Source organism: Bos indicus x Bos taurus, chromosome 7 (assembly GCF_003369695.1).
Source record: "Bos indicus x Bos taurus breed Angus x Brahman F1 hybrid chromosome 7, Bos_hybrid_MaternalHap_v2.0, whole genome shotgun sequence".
In the NCBI taxonomy this organism is placed as follows: domain Eukaryota; kingdom Metazoa; phylum Chordata; class Mammalia; order Artiodactyla; family Bovidae; genus Bos; species Bos indicus x Bos taurus.
This window is the reverse complement of record NC_040082.1, coordinates 79905986-79928050: the sequence shown is the minus strand read 5'-3', so window position 1 is coordinate 79928050 and position 22065 is coordinate 79905986. Positions and strand designations below refer to the sequence as shown.

The 22065-nt window shown below is 47.5% G+C and overlaps 1 protein-coding gene across 2 annotated transcripts in view; it reads right to left on the bottom strand.

Moving 5' to 3' along the window:
- The window catches only part of PRDM6 (PR/SET domain 6), a 108527-nt gene extending 90086 nt beyond the window's left edge, over positions 1–18441 (bottom strand). Inside the window, exons 1-3 of one of the 2 annotated variants that reach the window (XM_027546978.1) lie at positions 17902–18441; positions 16794–17385; positions 7404–7711 (exon numbers count right to left, since the gene is read on the bottom strand). In XM_027546978.1, the coding sequence (XP_027402779.1) occupies positions 7404–7711; positions 16794–17370 (885 nt within the window). In that variant the 5' untranslated portion in view covers positions 17371–17385; positions 17902–18441. Of the gene's footprint in view, positions 1–7403; positions 7712–16793; positions 17764–17901 lie in introns of those variants that run through there. The other variant, XM_027546979.1, reaches the window with a different exon arrangement.
- Positions 18442–22065: the final 3624 nt, after the last annotated feature.

Sequence of the window (22065 nt, the reverse complement as noted above, 5' to 3'; positions counted from 1 at the left end):
ACATAAAACACATTATTGACTTTAAGATCTTCAATCAAACAAATATTTACAGCTGCAATTTGCAAAAATTATTTTCATTTAAGTTGGCAACATCTCAAAATCTGTGCTGCTGATCTGAAGCATATCACGATTATTCATATCTTCCCCCCAACTCAGAATTAAAATATAAAAACAATGTAACAACCTTTAGAGCAACCTGGACCTACCTACTCTCACAGCCTAGGTGAGTCTCCTCTGAAGACAAATAAAAACTTCATAATTATAAGCTGCTTTAAAATCAGTCTGCCTGACCTTGAGATCAAGAACAGCAGAGGGGTGAGGAATAGTGACCTGGTTTAGTGACCAGTAGCTACAGATATCAGAGAATGTGCTTGTTGTCAATGATCAGTGCTGAAATCTGTCTATACCACACTGGAACAATCAATTTTGTAAATGATTGCAATAATCAAGGAAATTGCCTAATTTATAAATCCTTGCATACAGCATTTTAATGGATTCCTCCATTTTAATGCTGATGCCTTCTGAGCTCAATGAATTGTTGTCCAGGCTGTCATTACACAAAATGATAAAAACATTCGTCTGGTAGAGAAACCACATCTCATGGATATTCAGACCCTCAACCCATAATCACTCATTAGTGACTTCCATGAAAGTCTCACCCTGCTAAGCCCCAGGAAGAGTGGACTTATTTATGTCTGTGCCTTGGTGGAAATTCCCTGGTACAGTTTGCAATTTGAACAAATTACCTTTCACTGAATTGTAACACACTGGATGTGTCTCCCAATTTTGACAGCCCCATATTTTAATGGTTTTTTCCTCTCTCTCCTTTCTAATGCTGGGACTTTTTTTTTTAACCACCCAACTCAGAGTCAGCAGGCTCCACCACTCTGAACTCCCAGATTGTGCAGCATATCAACACCAGGATGCTGGATGCTCTGTGGCAAATGGATGACACCCCAACCCTTACAGGTAAACCTACGGATCCTACCTGGAAACCCTGGCTGCACACTTAGCTCTTTCCCTAAGAGCACCACAAGGAGATTGCTCTTCTCAGTTAAACCTTGGTCAATTGATTCCAGCCAATAGTGTGCTGTCAGTACTTTACTTACTGCTCAATCTCACTAACCTGACATTTATGGTGCACTGATTGGCCTCTGTCAGTGGTGCTGGTTGTAAATTCACTTTGAAAAGCTTTGTGTTAACAGCCTTCAACCAGGCTCCAAGAAGAGTACGAACAGGCAGCCTGACAATTGCTCGACCTCCTGCCCTTATTACAGTGAGTAAATCAGGGTTTGAGCCATTAGGCTGGAGCCTGGGGCCTACACAAAAAGGATTGACATGACGAAAGGTCAACCTCTGTCACACATGTGTAACAATTTGGATAATGGAATTCTGTAACTTATCTGAGTGAGGTGGCAAATGCTTACAAGGAAAAGTATATTCTGCTCTGGCTGCTCTGGCTTTTATGCTAAGTAGTTATACCAGAGTCTGTATTTCTTGTGTAAATACACAAGGAATGTCTGAACTCACGAAATCTGGGAGTATATATGAGTCTAAAAAAGAAAGAAAGAAAGAAGGGGGAGCAAGGCGGTCTCATAGTGGTTTCATGCACTGCATTTTTTTTAGAATGGCCAAACACCAAAGTATCACATCTACCCTCTGAGAAAAGAGGATTTTGATACTGTAGACACGATCTCTCAGCTGAGTAAAAGATAAGATTTTCATATTCAATCAAAATTTTTTAAAACTCACAACATTATACAACAACTATAAATGGTTTCTGGGTAACACAATAGATTTCCCTGAATAAGTAAAACTGCCTTAATTGACACATAAAATTAAAAGGCTCCCCTGCAGGTTTCTCTGATGCAGTGTTACCTAAATCACATTTTCATCAAATCACTTGCTGCCACAGAGTGACTGGGGAGAGCAGATTTCATCTGTCCAGTAACCTCCGCAATTCTGATTTTAATTTCCATTCTCTATTTTAATCTCCATTCTCTATTTTTCCCAGTGTGGGAAAAAAAATCATACAATGTAAGAAAATATGCAGTGAACCACAAAAAACTTAGGAATTATTTTCTTCATGTGGACAAAATGCTATCAAAAGAAGCAATCTATAAACAATAGATAAACTGAACTGACTGATCAGAAAAGCAGTCCTTCAGATATAGAATACATCATTCTTTATAAAGCATTTGCAACTAAAAAAGTAAAACACTGTAGAGTCACATGTATATTTGGATTAAACTTCACTAACATGAGAATTTCCAAATGGCTGTTATAATTTTTTTTAACAGAGTCATTTTTGAACTTAGAAACCAAGGGTGGCATTTGGTACATAAACCAAGAGTATTGGGACTTTATATGACCTTTTCAAAGCCAGCTTTAAGTACTAAGTTTTTATTTTTAACACAATGCTGGAAACCATTCCAAGAGGCGGCAGATGGTTTTACAGTTTATGTAAAACTACAAAATGCTCACACTCGATCAAATGGGCACCACTATAAAAGACATCTTCAAATCAAATGAGGCAAAGTCAACGAGATACACCAGCTGTTCCTCTGCATAATTAAAAACATAATAGTAACATTACTATGATTTGTTTTGAAGGAGAATATTTGGATTTCATGAAGTCAATACGTTCAAAACTGAAATGACAGTCTGCTATATTAAATGATAAATTGCTGAGAAACATAACTTTTACTTCAATACAGCTGTGATAGCTATATAATCCTGTCCCCTGGTACTTTGGTGAATCAGACCAAAATGAACCCATGTCTATAGAGCAAAATATGGAATATACAGTTACAGTACAATCACTGGAAAAAATTTAAATAATTTTAATTGAATTTTTAAATTACTTTTATTCAATTTAAAATTATTCTTTTCAAGTGACTTTTTTACTATCTAAATATATACAAATGTGTACAGTACTACATATGGAACTGGGTCACTTATTAAAACATACATAATACATTTAAAATATGAGATCAATTCATTTCCTTCTAGTACCAATTACCTGTGATGGCTTTGAAATATAAACATTTAGTTGCATGCAATATATTTTTAATATTGGTTTTCATTAATGTCTTTTGACCTAAGCTAAATAGTAATGATGAAAAATAGACTATTTGCTTCAAAGTAAACCTCTTATTAAATCTAAAATATTATGGCACAAAATCAAACCACAAAAAGGACCACTGTATATTATCCCCCTTGATTTTCTGAAGAAAAATAATTAAAGTCTCTACATAGTAAGAATGAAAATAAGACACCCAAATTAACCTAGGCAAAGAGAAATTCTATAAAATTAACTCCAAAGTATTGCAGAGTACTCCAAGTTAGTGTAATTTCTAATACCTTGACTGTTATCCTAACAGGTTACTACATTATTTCAATTAACAGAGTAACTTTTCTAGGGTGAAAATAAGTGCAATTTATTTTGTCAATGTTGTTAAAACTTGTCAGATCAGACTTTGAGTTGAAAGGCCTGAGTAATTCTAACCTATCTTAAACTGTAACTTTATTTTAAACTTCCGTATTTTCTTCCAGTAGAATTTAAAGTATACACTGTGTACATTCCTCAGGTCCAGTCATATTAAATTCTGATGTTAAGCAGAAAGGAGAAACCATGTGCAGACTAGATTAATTTATCTCAAGGGAAAAGGGGCACATTAATAATGGAGATAATGTTTTCATAAATGTTGGAATTAAATGTGCCTTTTCACTTCTTTATTAGAAAACACATTAGGACAAAATTATCTCACTCTCATCACTAAGACCTAGTTGCTGAGAAAGACTATGTTTTCTTTGCAAAACATTTAGAAAGATTTTTCCCATTATGGCCAAATAGCTAGAAATATATCATGCATCCAAGTCTTGCTGGAATAAATGTATACAAGCAAGGCAAGTGATTATTTAATCTATCCAGTTATATTTCTATTTTAAGATATCTAAATTTGCTATTTTTGTAAAATACATTAAAATTCTGATTCTAAAAGAAATTGGCCCCCCAAAATGATAAATTTGACTTTTAGCTTGTTAACCTCTTCAAGGCACACAAAAAAATTTTACCTTGGATTATTGCTAAAAAAGAAAAATTCTTAGAATTTCCCATGGTACCCCAAAGAGTCAAAACATAATGAAGGTAGTGGTATGATATTTAACTTTCATAAAATTATATTTTTATGAACCAGTATTATACCCAAAGAAAATATTAACTAAAAGATGACATCACACTTACAAACCAATCAAGCTCTTCATAGCTGATATACTTTAAATATTAAAAAAGAGTCATTTTTCTACAAGAAATAGAGCTTTCAAAAATTAAACAAAAGGAGTAACTAAGGTGAATCTGTTTCTGTAATAAGCCTTCATGTGTATAATAAAGTACAACCACACTAAAAACAACGAACTGTAAACTGAAACAAAAATCCATCATCTACTTGGAAACAGTGATGGGAAAAGATTAGCAGTCCATTTATTGTACTGAAATAAAGATAAGTAACCTTAGTAAGATCCATCAGGACCTGAGTATTGAACTCTAAATATAAAGACATTTCTTCATCAGCAAGGGACGAAAAAATGTGAGAAACGATTCCAGTTAACATTTACAATGCAATAGTCATGATTCAATTCTTTTAATTTTTTCAAGATCTGCTTTATGTCGATCTGTATTCTAGAAGATATCTTTAAAAGTATGTTTTCAAAATGGATAATTACTACATGAGTCATTAAACAATTATTGCCAAGAGTTTCTATAGACCTACAGTGTATTCCAATTACTGATTCTTTCTGATATAAAAAATATAGCAATTAAAATTTTTTTTTCACAATAAAATCTAGATTTGAAAGGAAAGACTAAAGCCTGAGGAACAAATCAACATTTAGAATTTTGTTATAAATGTAACTTAATCCAAATAGTCACATTTCATAAAAGTAATAAATCATAATGCTTAAAAATTAAAAATAAACTTATACTTCATATTTTAAAAAGTAATTATACTAGTAAAAATCTGAAACCTGTTAAAGTATTTCATCTTACAAATGGACATTGGCACTGTTACCTGACCTCAGCCAGTCACATTTTATATGATCTCCCAGAAGTCTGATACATTTTATGTGGTCACAGTTTTAATATTTCTTCAGTCCTGTAAAGGACTGTCATTATAACTATTCTTACAGATGATAAAAATAAACAGATTATGTCCTTTTTAGAAGTAGACCATTCGAGCATAAACCCAACAAGTATTATTTTTAAACACAGAACCAAGTCTATGCACCAATCCCCAACACACTCAACTCACATACCTCAAGCAACAGACGAAACTCACTCTATCTACCCAAGCATCACCACCAACAGCAAATGAAATTCCCTGGCCTCCACTGCAACAGAATTTTAACTTCATCAAGTACAAGTAAAGGTACAGAAAAAAGACTCCATAGTTTTCAATATTGATAAAAATCATCACATTCTACCTATAGAGTGGTTTCCTGCCAACATCTCAATCATTCAAAGCCTTTGAGGAAAACGAAAACCAACAACGACAATAAACTATGGGATTTTTTACATGATTGTGGCTTTGTCCCCAACACTCTAAAAATAGACAGGCACTGAACTCAAGGCATCAGAGGGCAATATAATAGCTCTCACTTTTAACACTTCAGATAGAATAAATCTGTACACTAAACAATTGCTTTACAATTTCCTCAGAAAAGTACTGGCAGACCTTCAATTGTATGGTACAGTGTTCCTAATAACACCACTGGAACATGAAAAGTGCCTGGAATTGTTTTGCAAACTTTAAACCACACTGGAGGTTACAACTAATTAGTCAGAAACAAAAACCAACTAGGAAACATTTCAGAACCAGAGGCTTTATTTCCCACTTCTCAGTTTTTCCTACCCCAAAATGCTAATGTCTAACTTGCCTCAATGTATCAACCATTTTCTCCTGCCCCATTTCCCTATATAAAACTGTTTTTAAAAAAGCACTATTTAGTAACAGAAATATGTCTCTATGTTCCCCTCATTCAAGAATCCTAATCTGAAAGACTGAAAATGTAACTGTTTTCCAATAACAATTTAGGTGTGAATTGGAACCTGGGAGCCTGGGCCCAGTGCACCAGTGGAAACTGTATGGTACATAGCCCAACAGCCACCATCAAGTCATCTTGGGCTGTTTCTCTATGAGCTCATCGATTTAGCTCCTCCTCCATCAAAGGTGGCTCTGAAGACACAAGCCATAGTAGCCCACTGCCAACAGTCATATAAGTGTTCCGGAGACCAAGTCATTGTGCCGGCCAGAGAAGGTGCTCAGCAAAAATCTGAGCAGATTGTTGAATCCCATGAGTTTATTTAGTGACTAAAGGGCAGCTTGCAATGAAAACAGTCATCTTGCAGGATACTGAGCCAAGTGTGGGGTTCAGGCTGTTGCAGAAATGACCCATTAATGGAGCCCTAAGGTCCATGCCAACTTGGCCCCTGGCATTTAAAAATGTTTATTTTCTGGCTAATCCTATTCCATTATATTCCCTGGTCTCGGTCAGATTTACATATCGCTTAAGGGTAAGACTTATGGCACCTTATTTTCACGAACAACTCTCCATGGTAGGAATATCCAAAATTGGTGGGGGTGTCTCTTTCAGAATGGACCTTGGTAATCAACTATGAAGCTCTGAGACAAATCTCAGGTTAATATTTTTCAAATACATTGTTGATTTTTAAGTAATAGCATCAGGTAAGACTGTACCGTTGAAGTTCTATCAATTGCATTACACTGAACCACTTCAGAGTTTTCGAACAGTATGATTTTCTATCTGAACAATTGTACCTTTTCAGAGAAGAAGCAGAATTTGTGATTTCTGATTCACAATATAGTCTTGCTTTACTTTGGGCACTTTGAAAGTTGTGGAATGTGTTACAGTCTCTCACATTCGGTGTTTACCTAATTGTCTGTATTGGAGAAAATAAGCCTGACTCTCCTTCTTCCTGTTTATGCTTATGTTCCTTCTTGCCCAGTGGACAAACACAAAAACGTGTTGGAAGAGCTTAAAAATAAGACACAAAATTCGCCTAGTTCACATCCCAATGCCCAACCTCCTCTGTTATTTCCTCAGGTGTTTTCTCTTTTTCTCAAGATCAAGGGAGACCAAGGGTCAAATCTATCGCAGCTGGACTGGAAGCTTGTTAAGGTGATTCCATCTTCAGAAACCTGTAAGTCTAGGCTGCTTCCTGGCTGGGCTGCTATGGGCACCTCTTTCTCTGCAGGAGCTGCAAATACCAGATATTTGCATGACCAGAGAAATCGTGTCTCCACTGCCCTCTGGGGAACAAGGGAGGCTCTATATGGGCCTAGATTCTGCCGGGTGGCAAGGTCCTGGGTGGCCAGGAGACTTACCTCCCAGAGATGCTGCGTGTTCCTCACGGCGCCGGCCTGCACCTTTTCCGGGGGCAGGAGCACGCCCTGGAAGGGCCCGATCCAGGTGCCCTGCTGGATCCTCTGCGCCGCGCAGATGCCGTAGGCCAGGCCGGGCACGGTGCTGGTGCACAGGCACACCTCCCTGGGCAGGTCCCGCAGCCACTCGGGTAGCTCCGGCGGGGGCGCGGCGGCCGCGGCGCTGCTGGTGCCCACGAGCCGGCGCAGCGAGTGCAGCGGCCCGTGCATGGGGCACTCGCCGTTGCGGTTGTCCGCGCACATGTCGCAACCTGCCGGAGACACGCGAGAGGGAGGGGAGGAAAGGGAGAGGGTTAACCCCTGGTAAACCCCGAGACAACAAGCCTCCCCGCCCGGGTGAGCCACCTGCGAGGGAGGTGACGCCGCGAGGGCGCCGAGGCCACTGGGAGCAGGGGGAGAGGTGGACTAGACGCTCTCCCTTGGAATTCACCGTGCCAAACCCGCCTGGTACCGGGTCGAGACCCCGCGCGCCCTCCACAAGCCTCCGGAGCCGTCTTCCAGCCTTCGGATGGCGTCGTCGTCTCCAAGGAACCGACGGGACAGCTGGCGGCTTCTCCTCCCGGCCTCTGCCCCGCTTCCCTCCCTATTCTCCTTCTCACCCTCTTCTCTACTCTCGCTCTGCGTCGTGTTTCGAGGTGTGTTTATCATTGTACCAGGAGGAAAGTGTCTCTCGACCCATCTGGAATCGCGGAGAGATTCTACCTTGGTGGAATCTTGGCTATGTTTGGTTTTCCTTTCTTTACGAAGAGATTTTCAAAATCACCAGAGCAGGCGGGCGACCCTACCCGCCACCCCCGGGTCCTCGATACACGCTCTGCTCCCGCGAGAAGGTCCATGCGAGGGGCGGAGCCGGCCGTGGCCCCGTGGAGCCGCAGTCCCACACCCCAGCCACAGAGGGCGCCCTGGCGCGGTGTCCCCGGCTCTGCTGGAGCCGGTGGGAGACAGGGGGGATGCTCTGGCGGGTTTGGGGTGCCCTGTGCTTGCGTGCAAGCTCTTCTCCAAAGCCCCCCCCCCCGAGAAAAAAACAAACAGCAAATGTAATGATCAAAATAATGGGTCTTTAATGATGAAGATAAAGTTTCCTTGGAGAGGGCCCCAAATCCCTCCCAGACGGTTAATACCGAGGCTAAATGCGATTTTTTTTCCTTACGTTATAAACTAAGTGAGAGCTTTAGTGAAGCTTTCAGAGCAGCCGGCGCATGAGGGGACCACCCCTCTCCCAACCCCCTCCCCCAACACCCGCGGCCTCACACACACACACCACACCCTCTGGGGCGGCCGGCCGTGAACGCCCGGTATCCCTCGACTCAAACCCGGCAGGAACAGGCCCGGCAGCCGCGGGAAGCAGGCCTGCGGCGACCATGCTGTCGGATCGCAGCGCCCTCCGGGTTATTAATGGGCCTGGCGGAGCCGCCGTGTCTGCGCCCCGGCTCGGCGGACCTGCCTCTGGGACGCGGTCTCGGCGCCCGCCGACGACACCGGCCTCTCTGGCCCAGCCTCCCTGGGGAGCCGCGGCGCCCCTGAGCAGCAGAGCCCTGTGGCACTGGGCCTGATGTAGGGCGAGCCCCGACTGGCAGAAATGGCAAGAGCTGGGCACCAGCGGATGCGCCAGCACTGGGCGACGGATCACCCTCTGGACATTTGTGCCCAGCCTTGATCACAGCCAGTCCTGGTGGATGGCCCTGGGTGTACTCTATCCATGCTAGAACAACTGAAATGCCCAAAGAACTCGTGACAAGTAAGTCATGGAGCAACCTTCGAGGAACATCTGATGGCAACCCAGCTTGGTGAGTGAGCCCCTGTTTTCCTCAATTGCTTCACAGTGAACTGAAGGTTGACTACCTGAGCATCCTATCTCAGTGAAGAAGGGCTCCAGCCCTCCATGCCCTCCCCTCAGCCGGCTCCTCCTACACTTCTCCCCAAAGAGCCCAGAGAATGAGGGGACCTTTGGAGCTTCTTGAGGGTGTCCCCAGGCCTCTCAAGTGGAACGCAGCAACCTCTTTCTGCAGGTAGTGAAGTGACCATGCCCCTTGGACTGCCGTCACACAAAGGACCCCTCTTTCAGCAACACAAACTAACCATCAAAACTGTGCCAGGCTATGCTTTTGACCCTGGGGCCTAGATGGAGGGAGGTACTCTCAACTCCTCCAGAATGTACTCATTTCTCACACCTTCTCAAGTTCCTGATTGTGAAAACAAAAACTTTAAGAGGAAGAGGGCATGGAAAGAAAGACAATAAAAACTCACAATTACCAATTGCCTACTATGTGCCAGGCACCCATCTTCAACCAAACAGCCACTATATTATTGTAATATCACGATTCCAATTTTGCAGATGAGGCAAGTGAGGCTTTATGAGCAATCTAACTTAACCAAGGACCAGAAACTTAGAAAGGGGCAGATAAAGATTCACCAGCAGGTCCACCTGACTCTAAAAGCCTCCAAATCTAGAGATCTAAGATTAAGGAAAGCCAGGAGAATTTTATATTCAAACTTATAACTCAGTCAATAGAATTGAAATATTTCACTGAATTCACTATTTGGCAGCAGGGGGGTGGGGGTGCTACAAAACTGTTGTAGCATGATGGAATTAAACAGATTTCTCCCTTTTCCACACTCTGGGGTTTGGGGAGTTTAACTTAGGATGATTTGAAAAGTAAGATGATAATGTCCATAATTTTGAATTTTAGTGCCTAACTTCAGAAATGGCCTTTCAGCACCTTAGCAAAAATAGCTTAAAACAAATGACAATAAGCAAAGGCAATATGCCCGTAAAAGTAAAAATAAATCACCCCAGGGATTTGATTAACAGACCTTTCCTTTCTAGTTGGCTCAATGAAACAAAGTGTGAGAAGAAAGAGCATTTGGTATTCACTCCCTGACAGTCCATACCAGAGATTCTGTCAACCTGCAAGATAACCACAACCTGTAACATCATACCAACTACATCAGCAATAAAATAAGGAGCAAAGGTGGCAACTTCAGCCACCACCCACACAGACAACAAGCATATTCCAGTTTTTTGTTATGCATGATAGAGCGTGTCTAGTCCTTTCTCAAAGATGTCCTCTAAAGCACTTCTTCAACTTAGGAACTTTCATTTGTCTCCGTGAAGTGTTAAAACAATAGTAGCACTCCGCAGAGTGACAAGCAGAGGCTCTGCCAATATGTAGAAGAATACTTGCAGGATAGGCAATCCCAGTCCACTGTCGTTAGTCCATCCAATAGAAGTTATCATCATTTATAAATGACTTCATGCTATTTCAAAATATTCCACCCCAAAAGCTGACCAATTACGTCAAAATACATGTTAATCCTAACAATACTGTTTCTTAATACAAACAGCTTCTGTCACTGAAAATACGTGACTTCTGACTTATGTCTCAAGAGTCCCAAAGGAGCCTAAGAATGGCTAAAACAAGTAACTGATTACCTGGGGTTGACAAATGTGGCCCAAGTGGACAAACATTCTAGATAGCAAGCCAGCAACACCTTCTAGTGTCTTCTAGATAGCAAGCCACCAACACCTACATGAAAAGATTTGAGGGAGAAGTGGGCTAGATGCCTAAACTACATATAAAAAATACATAGGTATTATATATATATAATACATGTTACAGCATTCTAGGCCAAACAATACATAATATGTCCACTTGTATTCATAAAGAAGAGGCAAACAAATGTTCCTACTGTCTCTTAGGATCGTGAGAGATAGTATACTCTCCAAGCAAGATATTTGGAAATGCCACTATAGCACTGGGGAATATGAGATCATGGTCTCTATCTTGAACAGATCTTTTAAAGCTCCTGTTTATTGGTCTCTGAATGAGGAGGAGGTATCACTAAGTTAAAGACTTGTTCACCCACTGACTTCAAAAGGCCAGACCAAGTGGAGTGAAGAACCGACTTTCACTCTTCGCTCCTTATCCTTCTGTACTGTTTGGATGTTTTTACAAGAGCACGTGGGGCTCCTGTAATTGAAAATGGATCTCTTTTAAGGCAAAAGGGGCAAAGGAGGCCAGAGTCCTCTGGTATCTCATTTCTCATTCTAGGAAACGTGAAATATACAGCGTTCCAGGGCCCTTCGACAGGCGCGTGTGGGCGCAGGCGGAGCGGGGCCCCTGGGGACGCGCCCGCCACGCTGGGCCTTCGCTCCCCAGAGCCTCCCCGCCGCTTTCTCCTGCCATCACGCGTGCTCGGGACAGGGAACCGGGGAGCAGCTGAAAACCCTGCCTCCCCGCCCGGACCGTGGTAACTGCTGAGCTATAAATTCTCTGCGACCACCGCCGAGGTCGCCGCCCTCTGTCCTGAGGCCAAGCCCCGCGGGGCTGGCGCCCATCGATCCCTGCCCGGCGACGGCGACGCGGCCCCGGGAGTGCCGCCTGCTGGCAGCTCCGCCTGCTTCGTGGCAGGAGTGGGCCGGGGGGTGGCGCGGACCCTCAGGGTCGCCGAGGGGGTCAGCCGACAGGGGCCTGGGGCCGGTGGAGTGCAGAGGCCGGGAGTCTCCCGCACGTGGGTTCGACGCCCGATTCCAGCGCGCACTCTCCTCTCAGCCCTCTCCGCGCCCAGCCGCCGGCTGGCTGGGATGGTGATGGACCTTGAGCGGGGTGGACGCCGGGCCCCTCAACACTTAACCGGAATGTGGAAGTCCTCGCCCCCCTGGCTGCCAGCGAACGGCTTTCTTACAAGACCAGACGTGATCGCCACCACCCGTACTCTGGAGCTCCTACCACCCGCCCGGCCCCCTTCCTCCCCTGGGAAGGGGTCTTCTAGGCTTCCGGAACCGGGACTAGGAGCGAGCGGATCCAGAGGCGAGGCAGGCCAGGGAGGGGAGCCGCCAAGCGTGGTCTCGGCCTCCGCGGGGTGGCCCAGCTCTCGGGGAGCCTTCTGCGGGACTCTTCCTAGGCGGGTTTAAAGCTTTCCCGGCGAATCACAGCCGCGTCAGGCTTCCCCTGCTCGGCCTGGCTGCCGGCTTGGCCCTGGGACCAAGAGGGAGAGACAAAAGGGGGAGGGAAAGAAAGAGGAAATGTGATTTTTTTTTTTTTTTTTGTCTCCCAATGACTGTATTAATAAATTAAATGGGAGAGCCAGTGTGTGAGGGCGAGAGAATATTGCGCAGAGATAAACCTCACCGGCCCCTGCCCCTGCGAGGCCGCCATATACAATGCGAAGATGATGAATAGGAGGCGCAAGAGGAGATCGAAGCGGGTCTGGGCCGGCTCCACTCTCTCCTACAAAACTATAGGGCAATTAATTGTGGCTTGTCCCCTCATCCTTCATCTCCTGGTGGCACATATCGATGGAGATTACTGCTGATGGACCATTTTATCACCTTAAATAAACAGTCGCCACCTCTCCTAACCTCAATCTAATATATGGCTCTATGCTCAGTTTCAGAGCACTAGATAACGGATGATGTAAAATAGCTAAATCATGTGTGTTCCGGGATGGGGCTTGGGCCTGCACACAAAAAGACAGCAAAAGAGAACGACACAAAAGCCCACACACTGACGCCGAGCCGCCTCCCTCCCACCGAGGACCGGGTCTGAAATCTAAGTCGCTCGAGGGCCATTGACAGTGAGGCCATCACAGCGAGTGTGTCTTGGTGTCAGGAAAATCCCACTGGTTGGGTTACTGGGCTCGGGAGCTTCCCAAACAGGACCTGCGTTTTCCAACTGGGTGGGAAGAGATTAGGGAAGGTCAGAAAACACTCACTCTCCTTTTATCTCTTCGCCCTGACCTCTCAACTAAACAAACCCCAGCTTTCCTTCTCCCTCCAGTATCTCTCCCCAAACCCTCGGAAAGGATGGCGCTACCAACAGGGGAGCCTCAACTCAACAGGGGCCCCAACTCCTACACCTGTGCTCCAGCCAGTGCTGTTCCCAGCGCTGTTCCTTGCACAGCAGGGCTACCCGAAATATCTGAAGAGAGAGAGACCTCCTGCTGGGGAAGTTGCGGAATGCCCCGACTCAATTCTCCGCAGAGAGACCCGGGACAGGCTTAACCCCCACCTCTCTCCCAGGTAGAAAGGAGGATGATCTTAATCAAAAATTAAAAAGATATGAAGAGCAAAGTGGCTCGGCCAGCCGTTTCTGAACAACCACAAGCATTCAGCGCGCCGCTTGGCTGCTGCTCAATACCTTCCAAGAAAAGTGACAGGGTCTCAAACGCACTGAGCTCCCAGAATCCAAGAAGAGGCTGCCGCTGCAACAGAGCCTGACGGAATCAATGGCGTCAAGCAAATTGTCAGCGAATGAGGGCAGTAATACAGGAAGAGGACGGAAGATCCCCCATCTCCCATTTACCTTACACAAGTCCCACCTGACTTTAAACAGATGCAAGAAGAGGCAACTAAGCATTGAGAGGTTCAGTGGAAAGTGTACTTCAATTATAGAATAACTTCATACACAGAGTTAGATATATACTAGAAGAGCTCACCGGGCTAGGCTGTATAGTTTCTGCTGTTTTTCAGTCTTTTTATGTGTGAAACAGAGCTGCAACACCCTTCACTATGCCTTCCCTATGGCAGTTCTCATAGATGCCAATACAGTTTCAAGTGAAAGGAGTGCTACTGATGGATTTGCAGGAGTTACTGCGTTGGTGATCCCAGGCAAGTAACTCTTCTAAAGGGAAAAGACAAGTCTAGAGGCACCTTTGCCTTGTAAAAAAAAAAAAAAAAAAAACAAAGACAAAACGACTCAATACCCTTTTACATACAAAGTAATAAAAACGACGCAATGCTGAGTGGTCACTTCACAGAATTCTTTTAGAGGGAAAGGGCAATAGACTAAAAGGAAAACTACAAAGATCTGTGCATGATAAATTAATAGGTGATTCCCTTCTGTCCATCTCTCACCCCACCCCCACCCACATACAACTTGGGAATGGGGTGAAACTGTTTTTCACCATCTTTCAAGTGATATATCAACTTCCCCTGCCAAGTAAAAAAAAGTTTCCCACTCTATGCATTTCTGATGTGTTTTGATCCTCTAGTTAGATTAAACTCAATTGCTTCTCACTTTGTCTTTGTAAAACACATCTCCTGGTTTCAAATGAGTGCTTACTCTTGCCCAGAGAAGTTCCTGGAAGCATGGCACACCTGGTCTCCTGGCATGACACAGCCACCCACCTCAGCTTTCTATTTTCTTTCTCAATTGCCTTTTAATTAGAGAGCAACATGAAGTGTAACTCTAATAGGGGAATCTGACTTCCTTTCTTTCCTGTCTTTGCCTCTGCACTTTGCCCACTGGAGCAGTCCAGTCCACTCAAAAGGAGATATCAGAATATTAACACAATAGGAATAATTTAAATAAATTACAATTCATTTCCTCCAACCAGGAAAAATGGTACCGAGACAATAAACTGGTTTAACAGTCATATTATTAATTAGGACTCTGTCCCAGTTCTTTCTCTGATAAGTCCAGGTTTTTCTCTGATGAGAATGCATTAAACCTCAAGATTGCATTGTAAACACTATGGGGAGCTCAGCGTACAGACAGGGCTTTGGGGGTGCACTGCTGGTGTCTTTTCCAGCACTGACTTAATTCAGAAGAAAGTCTGCAAGTTTGATGAAGCACTCTCAGCCCACAGTGACTATACTTCACTGAAAGAAATACCTTTTTACTAAAGTATTAGCTTTTAATATTTTTTTATAGAAATGCTTTGAAAACAACACCATCAAGGAATTCAGTAGTCGATAAGTTTTTTTTGTTTTTTGTTTTTTTAAGTCCATTCAGACAACATAGCTTTGTAGCATTTTCTGGAACTCTGAAATACAAGAATTTCCTTAACTGCAGAACAAATTTGAATCGAAACCCTCATTGTAAACCCAATACTTTAGCCTCAGACCCTAGAAAGGAAAAAAGTAAATACAACTGCTCATCTTATTAACAATAATTATCTCCATTGAAACAATTATCTCCAACTATTATGAAAAGGTTAATACATCTCAATCACTAGGGTCATTCCCAGTGTTTTAAATCAAAGTAATAAATTTGGGAGTCCTTTCACTAACCAAAACCTGTAGTTATTTTGTTTTTACAACGAATTAAGAAGATTGCAGGTTAGTATACATTCTGTAAGAAGGGACATGATCAAAATAGAATGACCATACACATTTGTAAGCAACTTTGCTGACAGAGAAGCTAGGTGAAGGAATGAGATGAAGAAAGTAGCTGAGTGTTGCTCTTTCAAATCCTGAACTGCTTTCAGCCTCACTTTCTTAACCTGCTTTAATGTTCTCTCCTGGGGGTCTCTGGAAGTGTATTTGCAACTTATCCCAACACAGAAAGTGTAAACATAGCATAACTTCTGAAATGACCAAAAAGAATCGGATATAAAACATAAATAATACATTTTTGGTGCTCATTTAGAGTTTTACTTCAAAGCCTCAAAATGGAACTACACTTGTGATAAGGGTTTGAAATTGTGAATACAGGAAGGGACGCTAGAAGAAAACGGATGCTAATTTAGGCATTTTCCGTTTACGTGGGGACAAGAAGAATACGCTTCTTATACTAAATTACTATTACCCTCATTAAAAAAAAAAACAAAAAACAATGTGTGAGCCCACAAGCGTGGCTACGGACTGTAAATGTTTGCAGGATCAAGGTGCACGGAGAATGCGGGATCCGCAGGAAACGACTCTGGCCTGAAATCAGAAATGTTTTCTCACTAAGTAACTGCCATTTCTTTTTCTTTTCTTTCTTTCCTAAAATAAATAGTAAACTTAAGAATAATGCCTGCCTGCAGGGAGAGACTGATCCAGTGCCATCCAAAACTCCTACTAGAGGTTCGGCCAGCCAGCAGCTCCCGGCTGGTCCCCCGGACAACCCCACGGTAGGAAAATGAACTGACACAGTTAACCCCAGAGGTAAGATAGAGAGGAGGAGAAATCAGCCCTGGTATCCACGCTCCCTAGAACCGCTGAGAGTTCCTGTCTTGTCCCTCCGAAGGCCAGACCAGGCCGGTCCCGGGACACTCCCATCGCGCGCTGCTAGAACCCGCCCGGCGCCGGGCGCAATATGCCGCGGCAGGGAGGCGATCTGTACTGCTCGGTCCGCGGGAAACCTGGGTTTAAAGACTCGGGACTGGGAAGCAGGGAATGAGAGTAGGGGGAAGAGGACACCCATGGGGGCCACCCCGCCATTCTAGCCGTTCTCCTTCCTTCTCTAATCCAGAAAACTTTGGTCACAGTGGTCAGGGAGGTGCAGGCCCGCGGTCCGGACAGCCAACCACCCGGGGTCCCCTTCATCTGATGCGCCTCCTGGACGGGCGCCCGCGCTCGACGGAGCCAGCTCCCCGAAAGAGAGCGCGCGGGCTGCTGCTACGTACGGTTGTTGGGGTCGCTGGTGTGCTGGTTGAGCGGGATGATCTCCATGCGCTGCTGGCCGTACAGGTAATAGTCCAGCTCCTCCGCGCTGCAGCGGAAGCGCGGGACACCCCGGCCGTCCCCGCCACTGCCTCCGCACTTGGAGGGCCCCGGGCCCGAGGTGGCGCCGAGGCACAGGTCCTTGGGGGGCAGAGGCTCCGCGGCGACGGTGGCCAGAGGCGCGAACACCGGCAGCTGCGCCACCGGCAGGGCCGAGAGACCGGCCAGCGCGGCGGCGGCGGCAGCGGCGGCAGCAGCAGCGCAGGAGGAGGCAGAGGAGGCCGAGGTGGAGGAGGAAGCCGGAGTGGACGAGGCGGAGGAGAGCGAGGCCGGCCGCGGCCGCAGGCTGTCTGGCTGGGGCTCAGCGCGCTCCGGTGGTGGCGGTGGCTGGAGAGGCTGTGGTGCGCCCAGGGGACCCGCGGCACCGCCGCCCTTGAGCGGGCCTCCGCCCCCGTGCGGGAAGAGTTGCTGCCAGTGTTGCAGATAAGCTGGGTCCACTTTGAGGAAGGCCGAGCCGCCGGGGTCTCCGGGCTTCAGCATGTCCAACGATTCAAGCTGGGGACAGAGGGCAAAGAGATGGGTGCGCGTGAGCCGGACTCAGGGCCTGGTGCGAGAGGGGAGGGGAGGACCTCAGCCAAGACCCTGGAGCGAAGAGTTTGAGTCCTTGGCTCCGCCGGCGGCAGCCGAGTTTGGCGGCTCCCTCTTCCCAACTCGGTTGGGGCGCAAAGTTTACTCTGAAGCCGCGGCGTCGCGCGGGGGTAGCTGTGTGCACCCTGCCTTGCCTCCCGGCCCGAGGCGCCCAGCGCCCACCCTGCGCTGTCGAAGCCCGGCGAGAGGGCGCTTCCCCGCGGAATTCCGCGGCAGGACTCAGCCCCCGCCCTCTGCCGGCGCTCGAAGCCGACCCGAGCCCGAGCCCGAGTGGCGCAGCGCCTGAGCCTGAGCCGCGCTGGCCTCCGGCGCCAGGAGGCGGGACAGTCTCGCCCCACCACCGCCCCCCCGCCCCCAGCGCGAGACCTCCAGCCTCCTATTTCCGCGGCCCAAGACCCTCAGCCCTAGACGAGCCACGCTTACCGGAAAACTCGGAGCTGCCTGGCGGGTTTGTGCGTGCGTGCGTGTGTCTGTCTTGGCGAGCGTGCAGGAGAGTATGTGCCCCCGGTACGCTACATGCCCCTGGGCAGCGCAGGAGCAAAGCGCTAGAGATCCGGCTCCCCGGGACCCTCCGGGGCCACAAGCCAGGGATGTGGTGGAGGCCTGCGGACGGCGTGAGAGCAGTTACTCCGAGTGCGGGAGTGCGGGGCGGTCCAAGGCGCCGGACCGAGCAGCGGCGGCGGGCTCTTGGCCGCTGCCGCGTCCCGGCTCCTCCGCTCCACGCTCTGGCAGCCTCCCGGCTGGACACGTGGGTTTTACGACAGCACAAAATACAAGTGTGTGTGCATGTGTGTGTGAGAGAGAGAAAGAGAGAGAGGAGAGATGGGGGTGGGGGGAGGCGGGAGGCAGGCCAGAAGAACCAAGGGGAGGGGAGAGGGAAGAAGGAAGTTCTAACTCGAGTGTATCCACACACAGATCTTGCGCCTCTCTCGCACAAATACCCCCTCTGCCCTCCCACCCCCCACTTTTTTTTTTTTTTTTTTTGGCGTGACGTCTCCGGTTCGCCTGTTGTCTCTTTCTGCCCATGATATATCTTTTCTAGGTGCCGGCTCACTGCCCTGGTCCTGGAAGCAGTGGAAACGCGGAAACCGGAACGCATCTCGGCACTCGCTCGGGTGTCGGCATCCGGGCGAGCGCGCGCGGCCGGGCGAGTGGGACCAAGTCCCGGCAGTGGGTTTGCGCTTTTGCCGGGCTCAGTTTTTCTCAGGAGTACTGCTGGGTGCCAGAGTCGACTAGCCCGCCACGCAATCTCTAACATAAATCTTGGTGGAGGTGGGCGTGAAGGGGGAGTCCGGGGTGGGGTGGGTTGCAAGCTGGAATGAAATTCAGTCGGCAATCGAGAAGGCTGTCTTTGAGAGGTGGAAGGCGTGAGACCGAGAGGGTCTCTAAAGGGCACCGGTCCTGGCGGGACTCAGGCCTGGCCGCGGGGCTGAAAGGAGGCTGCAGTGGAGTCTCACAGGGCCCAGCCCTCAGCCCACCCGCTCTCGAGTGCTCTTCCTGGGAGGCTGGCTCCTTCTCCCTTTTGGCATGCAAGGCAAGTATCCCGAGCTACGTCTGGTGGTACAAGTGCTCCGGACACAGGCGAGGCTTATTTGCCTTTGGCTGCCCGGGGTTGCCCCGGAGGGGACCCTCGCCCCCCAAAACCTGGTGTTCGAGGTACGGGGTGGGAGCGCAACCCCACCCCCATCTTACCTCCTCCCCGCGCCTCAGACCGTGGCAGCCCTTCCAGGCATGGTTTCACATCCAAGGATTAGACACCCGCCACCCCCAGCTCTATAAGGCATTCACAGAAGTCAGGTAGGCAGAGGGCACCGGACCGGCTCGGGCGCTTTCCCATCACCGGAGTTCTGTCCATACCTCACAGAGAAGAAATAACATTCATCTCCCCCACCCCGCAAAAACAAACCAATTTATTTAGCACCTGCCACTCTGAACAATTAATAGCCATTCTTTCCTGATTTCCGCTTGTTTCTTTTTGTCTTCCCACCACTCATTTCTTCTGAGCCTGGGAAACGCGCTGTTTAGACTCTGTCCGGTCTCACGCAGGATGCCTCGGTGCTGGTTGGTACGGAGTTGGACCGAAAATATTTTGACTGGCGTCGCCGTGACAAGGTCATCAGTCATCCCTGAATAGATTGATAGTACCCAAGTTTAAGGCAAACACCGCTAGGGAAAACCCACGGTGCTGTGGACCCCCGAGGCGAGTCACTCAGTCTCCACCGACTTTGAACGACTCCATCGGGAGGAGAGGGGGAAGGGCCAGGCCCCTTTAATTCATCTGCCCGCGGACTGCCGAAGAGCAGCCTCCGTTGGGCCAAGGGAGAAGAGTCATACTGTCTTTCTCATATTCTTTTCCTCTGTTCTCTGGAACAAAGACAGCACCGAGGCTCCGCGCCCGGACACTGCAGCAGCGGTCCTGCCGCCTCCTTGTTTCTGAGCAAACCCGCTACTTAACAAGTGCTCGGTCCCCAGAACTAGCCGTCCCGAAGAACTCCTCCTAAAACTGCCCTCCAAACACACTTCAAAATCTCAGGATTTGGGAACTGGCAACTACTGGCAACTACTCCCAAGGCCTCTTGCCGCCCACACTCTGGGAAGCCCGAGAGTTCCCTTCCTAATAAGACTAGCTGACCGTCTGTGAGAGCTTTCGACAGGCCAGGCGCGGGAAGAAGCTTCAAGTCCGCCCTGCAACCACGCGGAGAAAGCTTTATCATTCACCCCATATTACAGATGGGGACACTGAGGCTTAGTAAGGTAGATTGCCTGAGGTCACATTAATGAGTGATGGAGGCAGATTCAAACCCCAGTCAGTGAGACACAAAGTGCATCTTCCTGACCACACTAGTCCGGAAGGACTGACGCCAGATGTGTACTGGGACACCATGGGGGGAGATTTGGCTCCTCTTGCTGCGCGGGGGTTGGGGGCACGGGGAGAAGTAGAAACTAGCCGAGCCCATTTCTCCTTCTCCTCTCCCCTGCGGTATTCCTGACCTGCCAGATTTGAGTACCACCCTCCACCCGCAGCGGCCCCAGCGTGCTCGCGTCTTGAGACAAAGGGACCCAGGGCCCAAAGGTCTTAGGGAACCAAGGGTTAGCTAAAGGAGTGGGTTAACGTTAAAGGGGGCGCTCAGAAGGTCGGGAAGTCCAGGAGCGCACGAAAAGCTCTCGAGGGAAGGGTCGCAGGGATCCGAGCCTCCCCAGCAGGCCCGTGAGGTGGGGCGGGGCCCTAGCTCCCACCGTGATCTGCGCGAGGTCGGCAGGGGCTTAGCTGGGGCAGAGGGTCAGCGCAGTCCCACCCCGGGGCGCACCGTCGCTGCCTACTTGCTGCTACCCGGGGACAGCAGGCTCTCCGGGCCGTTTTCCGCGGACTTCTTTGTCTCAGACCACCCTGTCATGTCTGGGAAGTTTTAAAAAAGTGAGCCCACCGGCCTGCACCCCCTCAAATCCGCACCCCTGGTCTTCATTATTTAGAAGACCAATGAAACAAATCACTTCGATCACTTAGGAAGCGATCAAACCTTTATAAAAATCCATCGCTCCCAAATCGATGGGTGAATATTTGCTGGGAATTTGTTCCAGAGGAATAAATAAGGAGCGTGAGTGTATTAAATGCAAACGGGGGACACGGTGGTGTTTTTCTTCATTGATTAATGACCTCTAAAATAAAACAAGTGGGAAGAGGAGCCAGGATCGATAAATTAACTACCCAAATTCATCATTTTCTCGAGCATTTTTTTTCCCCCAGAAAATTATCCTTGGGAAGCCATTGGACCCTTAAGCTTGGAGGGGGAACTGGTGGGTGGGGATGGGGAAAGGGCAGAGAGGGAGAGGCAAGAAGGGGCAGAAAAGCAAAAAGAGAATTCTTTCCCGGGGACTCCCTATCTGATTTCGTTTGACATACAGTTTTAAAGTTTGCCTTTTATATAAAAATTTTTTTTTCCTAATGGAGGAGGGGAACAAATGGTCGGTTGCCTTTGACAGGACTCCAATAAAGAATTCAGCAGCTCTCCTCTCTGCCCTCCATGCTCCCTCTTCCAGGTTTAAGGTCATGGGTGACTGAGTTAATAATTCATTAATACAGACATTTATTCAGAAAGGTTCTCTGAGATCCACTCTCCTGGCCTCCTCCCAGAGATTTATTTTCCTGGGAAATGAATGGGGGTGGGAGGGACTGCAGGTGAAAAAAGGGGAGGAAAAAAAGGAAAAAGGAGGCTGGACCCAGGAAGGATCTTTGTATATTTAGCCAGATTAGTGGACAGATGCCTCTACCCTGCTGTTAAACACCTGGCTGAAAACGTGGCATCCAAACTGCACAGGGACTCTGCCTCTAGCAGTGCTTTTCCCTACTTTTACATCTGTTCATTCACATTCGTTCTGAAAACGCCATCCCTCCATTCTTTCGGAAGGGGGGAGCCACCTAACTGAGGACTTGGGAGTGCAGGCAAAAGAGGGGAACCTCTGAAAGGAGACTACCCACCTCCCACCCCACCTCCAACCCCTATGACGTTCCCAAAGAGGAGCTTTGCAACTTGCCCAGACCTGGGGTCCCAAGGAGGCTCCCCACTCCTAAGGGAACAAGCAGCTTCT